The following is an 11,701-nucleotide window of genomic DNA, read 5'->3' as shown; positions in this document are numbered from 1 at the left end:
CCTTACATAAAAAAATGCATTGTACTTTTTTTCTCTAAGTCCCGACTAGCTTGAGTGACTTGACAGTGTTTTCATTTCTACCTCGGTCCCTTTTTTCGTTTTAATCCCCGTCTGCTGTGTTTTCTGACACTTCGTAAAACGCTCGGCTGGATATTTTCCTTTCTTCCTCTACCTTTACAGTTGTCATGGCAACAGCTGTAATAATTCAGACAATATATTGGCACGCACACACACGTTCGGCTTTGTGTTTTTTATTTTTGTGGGTTTTTCATATAAAATTTGTGAGATATAACATTGCATATATTCATAGATAGAGTTTCACCTTACAACAAAGGTCTTTCTACTAAATATCACATTAAAATAACCATGTTTGTTTGTTTGCTCATTTAATACCCAATAAAAGACTTAAAGGTACCAAGACTGGTTACTCAATCCTCTGCTAAAAAGCAGATCAAGTTCATACGAGTCAAATAAAGTGACAGAACGTTTACTCAATGGATTCGTCATTGCGAGATGCTTGGCTTGGAGGGTGGGTGAAGAAACTAACGAATGAGTGGTAGGAAAATGGAGATGCGAATTAATGGTGTACCATGATCACAATGCAAAAGAACAGTCTAAAGGGTCATCGTTATAGACGCACAACATTATCCTGGTTTATGTACACGTTCTTGTACCTCCTCCACCATCCAACTTGTAATCCAAACATAATACTGAAAAACCATTTACAAAATGGCGATACTGTTCTCCCCAGATGGCGCTAAGAATACTTAAAGGTCATAACCCATTCAAATTCCCAGTATGTACAAATTTGTCTTAAAGACGCTGAGCTGCGTCATCATTTATTCACAATCATGTCACTTCAAATGTACGATTTTCTACCTTCTCCGAAAATGTACAATCAATGAAATCCCAAGAATTAGACTTCCATTAAATTTCCATTGTATGGGTTTTCAATTATGCGTCTTTTTGGGATTCACGAGCCCTGTCTCACAAGGAAACGTAACTATTTTACACATTGTATTTGTATGGAAACGTACAAATTTTAAAAAATGTGCCCCCAAATCCTAACCCCGACTCTAGCCCTGCTCCTCATTGGAGGATGAGTAAATCATACTAAAATGTACGTATGACACTGCACAAATTAATACGAATTAGCCACTAAATCAAAAAGCTACGAATTCCCATAAGATTACATTGGTTTCACAGTCAAAGCCAGTTCCTGGAGGGCCGCATCTCTGCACAGTTTAGTTCCAACTATCATTAAACACACCTGATCAAACTAATTGAGTCCTTAAGGCTTGTTTGAAACCTACAGGTAAGTGTGTTGAAGCAGTGTTGGAACTAAACCGTGTAGTGCTGAGCCCCTCCAGGAACTGGCTTTGACACCTGTGGTTTAGAGTGACATGAAGGTGCTTAAATGATGGGATTGTGCAGTGAACTACTCCATTTCTTGGACTTTCTTGCTTTAAACGCTCCTTTTTGTCGCTAAAGTCCGGCTGACCTCCATACCGTCGGTGTACCTGATGAGGCGTGGGTACCATTCACTCTGCTTGTTTTCATTTTTAGGTGGTGATCCTGTGGAGTGTGGATTAAAAATCTACCTGGTGGTCTTCCTCCGTACCAGTGTTTCTCCACGGAGGGCGTTAACAGAAAGTCTTACGTAAGAATATGCTTGCACACAACATGAACATACGCTAGTTGTCAGCCCGAGAAATTAGTCTGTCAGTCTCTCCTATCAGTCACCGCTGGGCATTTCCGTCCAGCGGGAGGCTGGAATGGTTTAGTCCTCTTGCAGAGGGCCTGGACTCCACTGATGAGTCCTGGTCCTCAGTAAAGCTCTCTGGGCTGGCGTCCCCATCCAGCAGACTCCCGCAGCTGGAGTTGGGGCTAAGCATCTCCTGAAGGAGGTCGTCCCGGACTAGAGTTGCATCTCTGCTCTCCCGATTGGCCCGGGCGGGAGCTTCACCGCCCACCATGTCGTCCTGGTCGTTTAGTAGCTTGGCCAGAAAGTTGATGTACTTCATGGCCAGACGCAGGATCTCGTTCTTGCTGAGCTTCTTGTCAGGAGGGTGTGTTGGGATGAGCTTGCGCAGCTCTGCGAAGGCACCGTTCACATTCTGCTGCCGCCAGCGCTCGCGACTGTTCGTGAAAATCCGTCGCACGATTTTGGGCTGCGAACCTGTAGAAACAAAACAAATACACTTAGCAAAGAGTTTTCCAAGATTGTCAGAGTACATTTTCAACCCTAAATTGATAGTTCGCCCAACATTAGCTACGTTTCCATCCACCTATATTTATGTGCATTTGGATATGTGCATAAAAAAATCGTTTGATGGAAACACCAAGATGTGCATACATTTTGAAAAACATGCATGCACAACTGAGTAGAACAAACTTTTTATTTGATAAGAAAAGATGCACATAAACTATGATGGAAACACTTTTACCGAACAAATTCCAGTATGTGCATTAAAAAGGTCATGTGATTTTGTTATAAGAGATCATGTGACGATAAAAATGTGTGTGAATAGACAAACCAGCAGACTGAACACATCGTAAAACATCTCAAATGTTGTTTTGGTCATTCTAAAACGCTGTAACCGTTTATTACTGTTATTAATCACCTGTCTACTGAGCCACCAGTCATTTATTAAATAAAGAAAAGATTCTCACAGCATCTCCTACCGCAGCAAATTCCATTTTTACTGTTGATATTTGGCGTCAGTTAATCAGGAAGTGATGATTTTGTTCTCTTTGACTCGTTGGATGGAAACGCTGCTTTATTCGCACATCTTTTATGCGATATTACAGTTTTGCGCATCAAGTTAATTCGGATTTTTGGATGGAAACATAATGTAACCTCTGTTATCGTTTACTTATCCTTCACTTGTTCGAAACCTATTTCAGTTTCTTTCTTCTGTTTAACACAAAAGATGTTAATTTGGAATGTGTTGCTTGATGGTACCCATTGACTTCCATAGTAAATTTTCATACTATGGAAGTCAATGGGTACCATCAACCAGCATTTTTCGAAATATCCTTTCTTGTGTTCATAGAAGAAACTCATAAAACCACATGAGGATGGGTATATGGTGGATGTTCTTGGACACAGCTATGACACAACTAGGACACTCCTATGTCACAACTAAAGCATTCTCTACAGTCTGGGAGCAACAGACTTGCGGTTCAGAGAGGCACCATGATTCAAATCCTGCCTGGAGAGGGCTGAAGGAGGTTTAGGGGGTTAGGTGTAACAGGCAAGTTATAGAATCATATAAGAGACTATTGTTTAGTGTTATTATAGGGTTGTATTATAATGTGACCACCTATCATGTCCAAATCACCTGTTTATTTTTACATTTATTTTTTTATCAGACTCCTTTATCCACAAACACTCGGGAGCAGTTGGGGGTTTGGTGCCTTGGTAAAGAGACTCTAGGGACCATGGTATTGAGGATGGAAGAGTGCTGCTTATTCACTGCCCCCACTTACAATTCCTGTTGGTCCCAGGACTGAAACCTGCCACAATTGGATCACAAGTCCAACTCTCTAATTATTAGGCATTATCAGCCCAATGAGTCAAATTCAAATAGGGTCGAATTCAGATCACAGTATGTAGTGTGGACGGGGGTGAGGTTTAGATGAGTTTGTGAATTTGAGGCCTACTAATGAGAGGTGTGTGAAATAAACCTCACACTCCTGATCTCTGGAGGTGCACTAGCAGCAAATGCTAGAGGTGGAAGTCTTTAGCTTTCTCGTTAGTGTGACATGTTCATTGCCAGAATTGCTGGTTTAAATCCTGCTCAGTGAGTGGGAAACTGAGGGGTTACATTGGTGCTGTGAGGTTTAGTGTATTGTGTATTTTAGTGTACTTTTAATTAGGGATGTCCCCATCAGGTTTTTTTGCCCTTGAGTTATTTGAGTTTGAGTGTCTACTGATACCGAAACCCGATCCGATACTTCTATAATTCATAAAAAAAGAATAAAGAGTGAAGAAACATCCAGGATGTTCCTTATTTTTTTTATTTAATTCACCTTTTTTTAATGTTCAGCAACACTGTTAACAAACAGAGCACTTCTGTGAGGTAGATTGATCAGTCAAAAAAAAAATAACATCAATTCTTAATTTTCGGACTTCAGTGCAACAGTAAATCTAATATAAAATTAAAAGCTCCTCAACTTAAAATACCCGGCAGGCAATCCCAAGTTCACATATCTCACAGTTTGCTATGACAATGCTGTCATCAACTTTATAATACCTCCAGACTGTTTTCCGCTCCTAACTACTTCTGTGTTCTACTTTGCCAGCATTTAGCTAATAGCGTCTCTGCAACAAAGTGATGTCATTCTGCGAGGTCAAGAAAGCAGTCTAACTCTGTGCCACCGCATAACTACAGATGTGTTAAAAAATAATGAGAAAATATATATACATATATTCAGGTCCTGATTGGGAGGTAACATCTGATTCCAATCGAGTCTGGAACCACGTGATCAGGCCCGATTTCCGATCACATGATTGGATCTGGACATCCCTACTTTTAATATACCCTGTTCTCATGAGCATTTTGAATTTTTGCTGCTTGTTCAAATGATTTATTTCAAATGAGCTGAATCAACTCAATTCTTGAGGGTTTTTGGGACAACTTCAATGTTTTATGTTCAATCCACTTAAATTTGTACAAAAAAAATCTATTCAGTTAACTTAATCGATTTGTGTTGGGACAACAGGAAGAAATTGTGTGGAACTCAGCATTTTTTACAGTGCAAAGCAGGTTGAGTAGAATCAGAAAGGTAAATGGGGGTGAGTTTAAAGGTAGCAAGTAAACCTCCCACCCTATGCCAAAATCAATGCTTTAAATCTTGCTGGGCACTGGTCAAGTAGAACCCAAGGGGTTTTTTGGGGTTGTCAAAATTATGTTTTTTTACTGAGTGGGCGAGTTCTTGTTCATAACACATGAGCAGCGTTTAATGACACGGTTGAGTGCTTTAACAGTGGTTTCCTTGTGAACACACCTAAGGTGTTCGCTCACTTCTCACTGATAGATTAGCTCTTTATCTTCCCCTATTTAGCCAAGAATTAATTAACCTTTCTATTATCTATGGCATTTTACATTCAATTATTCAGGGCCATTTCTCATCCTAGACAGCTCTGTTGGAACAGGGCTATCAATGCTTCACTGTGCCTGATGCACCAGTGACTTCATATAATTACACTTAGTTAAATGGATTCCCGGCCTCTCGAGTTAAGGAATAATTTAAAGCATTTTTTTTTCGGAAAGGAAATTGTCTTGAAGAGCCGGCGAGGGCAGCATTACCTTTGATGCCGTGCTATATCGCCTGTGAACATATTGTGTCATGCATTCGCCGTGTTCATCTCATTAGAATCCTGCATCTCTTTCTCAACACTCGCAGCCAAACACATTGGCTTATATTTGCATTTTTATAGGCAACTCGCAGCTATCTCTTCAGTGCATACACTGGGTTTTTTTTTTCTATTGGCAACTGTATCCACTTTTTTTCTCTGTCTTACATCATTGATCTTAAATCATCTTTGTTTCATGCAGTATTTTGTTAGCAGTTTGTGTTTTTACTTTAATATGACATTTCTTTTTTATAATTATTTTTTCGGGGTTTTTCACCTTTATTTGATAGGACAGTAGAGAGGATAGACAGGAAAGCATGGGGAACGGGAAGGGGAAGGATCAGCATAGGACTGCGAGGCGGAATCGAACTCGGGTCACCGTGTGCACCAGAGTGCATGTGTCGACGCACTAACCACTACACCACTGGCGCAGACAATATGACATTTCTTGCTTGGAATATATCCCAGTGCTTCATTAAATTGTAGATTAAATAAATTTTAATTGAACTGAAATGATTTTTTTAATTATTAAATGTTTTCTTTTACTACATTTGGCTCCTTCTGTGCTTGATTTCAGATCGAGAGACTAAAATGATGAAGAGAAAATCAGAAATGAGAGAACAGCATACTTGGTAAGATTTAAATTGCTCTTACCATCGTTGATTTCAACCTCATAAGGTGCAGGTCTGCGCTTGACTCGATTGCTAGGATACATCCCATACTGTTCCGCATCTCCAGCAAAACCACTGAGGAGAAACACACACAGTTCAGAATGTGTGACTGAAGCAATGGAAATATCCTGTAATGCAGATTATTCTTATTTATCTTGTCTTTATTGAAATGCCCTTAACCAGAATAGAATGAGAAGTTGTAATAAAGACACTTGAGTGCTTTTTATCTTCTTATTTATGACATTTCTGCTCTGTTCTTTAATGTGTTTAAGATAAATACATAAATTATGAAATAGAAATGAAATTGAGTGTTTAACCCTTTAACGTGCACTCCTTGAAAATATGTTTTGCCCATGCTTGCATTGAATAATGTACTGACACAACTCTGATCATTAAAAATAAGCAATTCAAATAATAATGATAGCCTGTGGATAAAAGGTAAACCATGTGGTTACGATGCCTGTTTAATACAGTAACATTTGATCTTTTCACTGTATTTCGAGTTTAAATGATGTGTGCACTTATTTCTTATTACTCATGACGTTTCTTATATTTTATGCATGTATTTAGTATATAGACTATACTGTTAATGCATTATTCATATATTACATCGCTGATAGAGAAAACATTTATATTTAATGGGTACAATGGAAGAAAATAGGTTGAATTGAAAAAATGCGATGTTAAAATCAGAAAAGGCACCTGTGTATAGAGCCTAAATTATATGATCAATAGAAGGAGAATATAAATGTCATGGAGCAAAAAATAAAAGGCCATTTGATTAAATAATTTAGAGAAAAGAATAAGCTTGAAAAAGGTTAAAATATGAAAATAGATTAATATATAAAGGGTTCAGATGCAAAAGCCTCTAAATGCCATCTAATCTTTATTCTTAATCTTAATCTATTTGATTTAAAATGAGCATTTTTCTCTGGCTCTTGTTATGTAGGTTCAGTAATTTCACTTTTATGTTGATTAATAGTGTATTTTCATTCTTTGTAATGTGAAAAAAACATAACAGGAAAGGAAGGAAATTTCAGATGGCATTTAGAGGTTTTTGCATCTGAACTCTTCATATTTTTATCTATTTTCATATTTTTACTTTTCCAAGCTTATTTTACTCTCTAAAATATTTAAGTGGCTTTTTATCTTTTTCATGACATTTATATTCTCCTTCATTATATAATTTAGGCTCAGGTGCCTTTTCTGAATTTAACATTGTATTTTTGCAATCTGTTATAAATGTAGTTTTCTCTGTATAATATTCGATGGCTAATGGAGACAACAAACTGCGTATTTAATATACAATGAAACAAATGAGATGAAACGTCGTTAAAAATTAGAATAATACAAACTATAGAATAAAATGGGAAGATAGCACGACTAAACATCTAAAAAAAAGCACTTAAAATACACAGGTTAGCATAAGGAAACGAAATGCATGTAAAAGTTGAAAAATATAGCGAATATGAAAAGCAAGATGAAAAACGAAATACATGTAGTACATATTACAAAGAAATAAAACAAACAAAAAAGACAAATATGTATACATAATGAGTTAAACATTAATTTTAGCTTATTCTATCATCGAAAAATGAAAGCGAAATACGACAAACAATAGGAAAACGAAAAAATGAAAATATTGTAGGCTATAGCACCAATATCTTTGCTAAGATCTGTCTTATCTTTGTTACGTTCTGAAAGCATTATAAAAATGTAAATTAACTATCTAAAAATGTCTTATTTATCTAAAATTATTTAGAGAAAGCCTCAAATCGGCTATAGTGTATAAGAAAATTGTATGATAAAACGAAACTTTTCCAATATTATCATGCGCAAAAATTAGGAACAGACTTGAAATTAACATCAGATATTCCCTGAGTGATCTTCTATTTTTAAAGCATTCAGATCTACTTATTTACATCATCTCCTGCTTTGTGTCCCTTAAAAAGCATTGAGTTTAAAGCGGCGTTACCTGTTAATAGTGGCGAGCGGCGTCGTCATGTTGCTGTAGAGCATCGCTCGTGCCGGGAGAGGGAAAGCGGGCGGACTCAACTGCACCATTCGAGTGTCGCTCAGCGGGTCTCTGGGAGGCAGTGGCAAGGGAATCGGGGGTCTGCACAGCTCGGTGGTCTGCACCTTATGGCTGAGGTCTGCCTTGAGCTCCCTGCCTTTTATATCTGCGCTCCCTCCTCTCCTGGACAGCTCGATCACCGCCACCTCCTTTTTTAGCTCGGTGGCGTGGTGAGCCGTTTCCTTGGCAACACCATTGAGCTCCTCGGGGAAGCGATGCTCTCCTGTCTCCGCCGTCGTGCCTTCCTGTTTCCCGCGCGCGTCTCCATCGCCGCGCGGGGGAGAAGCGCAGCCCTCCGCGCTCGGGCTCAGCGGAAATTGCTCGGATTTCAGTTTTTCCATCATCCTTCGGCGCAATCCCCCAAAATGTACAAAGTGGTATCCAAATCAAGTTGTAAATCCCGGTTTAGCGTCTCATCCGAGGTCACCTGTGAAAGCACACACCTTTATGAACGCGTGCGTGAGTGGAGGAAAGGAGCTTTTTTACGCGCATCCTTTCTGTCCAAGGCGCGCGCGTGACTGGAAACACTGATAGTACAGTAATGAAGCTCTATGACAGCACCTGTCATGTGTGTCTACTGCTGTATCCATACAAAAGGCCTGTGAGATCAGTTCTACGCGTTTTTGCTTTCAATAACAGGAAGGTTGGACACTCTTAAAATTTAAAGGCTCTTTATTGATGTCGGTGACTCCATTGAGAAAATCTGTGGATCATCTCCATTTTTTAAACTGGAAAAACCTCTTTATGTTATTGAAATGGTCTTCATTCAAGAAATAAATGGATGTTTTTTTAGGATTGTTCATTGGAAGATTCTTTGAGGAACCAAAAATGGTTCTTCAGTTGAATGATTTTTTTTAAGAGTTCTACATGTTTGTGGTGTGGTTTTATGTCTCGACCTGACCTTGGTTTGTCACTGCTCTGCTCATGGTATCTGGAGATAAGCCTGTTTCTTCGTTGGGACAGAGCTTATCTTCTGCTAACATGGTTGTACATTTATAACAGAATATGATCTGCATAATTATTACAGCATATATTCAATAACACCTTTCCAGATTGGCATATTAAACCGTATTTGAATCCCAATTAAACGTTGTTATTATTATTATTATTATTATTATTATTATTATTATTATTATTATTATTATTATTATAGCATTGCTCGTCAATGTAAAGGAATTATATCCGATCAGTGTAAATATATTTCTATTTACTAGTTAATGTTCTGTTTTATTAGCAAAATAGAAGCTTCGTTTATGGCGTTGTTTTTAAATCTTTTATTTAATAAAGAGCTAGAGTTAAAATTCCTTGCGTTTTATTTATTTTTTGCACTTTTTAAGGACATTGGTTTTTATTTTAGATGGTAAAGCTTACAAAAACAGTTAATTTGCCTGTTTGTGTTTATAATAATATCGTCGTTGCAGTCCGTTGTAATGTGATGCACGTTAAATGTAGCCTAGTTTTCTGTACTGTTTTTTTGTCTCTTCCATCTTTGAGTCTTGGCAATATTTTGCCAATTTGTTTGTGTGTAAATGTATGGCAAATTATTTATTAATGCATTAATAATTACCCTATTTGTATTTACACACAACAATGTGCAAAATATCATGAAGAGGCTTTTACGCAATTTAGACTTTAATTGTAGCCTGCAGTCTTGTTTACTCCGTATAAATGTAGAGTTATTTAATAAGAAATATTATTGTACACTTATATTTAAGCAAATGTTGTGAGTTGTTAAAACAAAACATGTTGATTAAAACATGAAACGACCAGATCTAACGGGGATAAAACAATATTTAAGGTCGCAAATATACACTAAATTCGACACGTGAATGACAACTAATTTCAAAAATACAAATAAATCATGTCCGACTTGTATAATAGCCTAGCTAAAACATAAATGTCCATTTTAGTTTTATAAATGAAGAATCCTAAGAATATTATGAGTATTAGGAGTTATTATGTTTATTGTCAAAACGGAAAAGATTGAAAATAGCGGGCCCGGATGTTTTTTAAGGAAAATCGAATAGAATTTCATAACTTTAAGATTGGAAAAGTCATGTCAAAAATGCTCTTTAATTAAAAATGAAATGCCAAATCGCTTTCTGTATTCTGCAGGCTCAAGGGCCTATATGCTCCAGGACCGAATACAGCCAAATAAAAATGCCATAAACCCAACATGACCGCATATTAATCATCTCGCGTCGATCGCACGCCTAATTATGATCTGCGTTAGTATCAAAATAGCGCAGAAACACCAATATTCGCCTCTTACCGTCGTCGGGCGGTGGATGTTAGTGTGTGCATGGAGCCATTTTGTGGAGGGTCATCCATGTCTGAGGTTTTAGATGCACTGAAGTGCTGTGTGGAACTGGAAGTGAGGTCTATATAATTCCACATCACGTCCAGCGTGCGCCTCTCAGTATGGGGAGCGGAACACGGGCGCAATGTGGCCAGGCGAGATAAGAGTGCCGTGGCGGCCACTGCGCGGTCGATAAGCCCCTAAACCCATTATTTATGAAATGATTCATTATTATTTAGCTTTTTATCGAGGGCAAATGCGAAGAGAAAAATATAGACTTATATTGTGAATGGATATGCATAAAAAATAACTCAGCAGATTGAGGAGGGAGGGGAAAAAACGAATGCGTAATATTGTCGAGCTGCTTCAGGGCTCAATCAGAAATTAATTATGCGGCCAAAAGTAACACATTTTCAGTGATATCGGCTGGGGGAAAGTACCATTAGCGGCGGTTTGTTTTACACATTTCAGCGTTTTCGGGCGTTCAGATTAAACTGGAAGTCGTGTTCATAACATAACTCTCAGTAAGAAAAAAATGTTTGACAGGTTATTAAGGTAAGCAGACGCAAATTACAAACGCCAACCCAAGAATGCACACGAATAATCGTTTCTAAATTATTTTAGAGGATATTTGATGCCAATTTAAGGTACCCTACGTTTTTTCTTTATAATTTTCTATAATGTTCTATAATGAACTAAGTGAATGTATTTATTAAGGATGCACAATATTTATTCTAGTATTTACAGTTATTACATGTATCGGAATTGGACAGTATTGTAGGTTTTTTTTTTTTTTTTAGGTTTTTTTATTGTAGGTAGGATCTGACATTTACCCTGCTCTCCATACATGCATGGTAAAATATTTTCCGTTTTTGCTATATTATACATTTATGTTTACAATTTACAGGTATACAGTTGAAGTCAGAATTATTAGCCCCCCTGTTTTTTTCCTCCAATTTCTGTTTAACGGAGAGATTTTTTTCAACACATTTCTAAACATAATAGTTTTAATAACTCATTTCTAATAACTGATTTTTTTTATCTTTGCCATGATGACAGTTAATAATATTTGACTAGATATTTTTCAAGACACTTCTATACAGCTTAAAGTGACATTTAAAGGCTTTACTAGGTTAATGAGGGTAACAGGTTAGGGTAATTAGGTAAGTTATTGTATAATGATGGTTTGTTCTGCAGACAATCGAAAAATATATAGCTTAAAGGGACTGATAGTTTTGACCTTAAAATGGTGTTTGAAAAATTAAAAACTGCTTTTATTCTAGCCGAAATAAAAC

General features: G+C 37.3%; 1 protein-coding gene across 1 annotated transcript; it reads right to left on the bottom strand.

Annotated features, from left to right (window-relative positions):
* Window positions 1-235: 235 nt before the first annotated feature.
* On the bottom strand, window positions 236-10,458 carry tal1 (T-cell acute lymphocytic leukemia 1). Its single transcript, XM_056448401.1, has 4 exons — window positions 10,380-10,458; window positions 8,009-8,534; window positions 6,017-6,108; window positions 236-2,179 (listed from the first exon to the last, which is right to left on the bottom strand). Exons 2-4 carry the CDS (start codon window positions 8,449-8,451, stop codon window positions 1,740-1,742), a joined length of 975 nt encoding a protein of 324 aa, XP_056304376.1. The 5' UTR covers window positions 8,452-8,534; window positions 10,380-10,458; the 3' UTR covers window positions 236-1,739.
* Between the last annotated feature and the right edge of the window lie 1,243 nt (window positions 10,459-11,701).

The sequence above is a fragment of the Danio aesculapii genome, chromosome 22, assembly GCF_903798145.1.
Source record: "Danio aesculapii chromosome 22, fDanAes4.1, whole genome shotgun sequence".
In the NCBI taxonomy this organism is placed as follows: Eukaryota; Metazoa; Chordata; class Actinopteri; order Cypriniformes; family Danionidae; genus Danio; species Danio aesculapii.
Note: the sequence above shows the minus strand (reverse complement) of the source record. Positions and strands in the feature narration are given on the sequence as shown.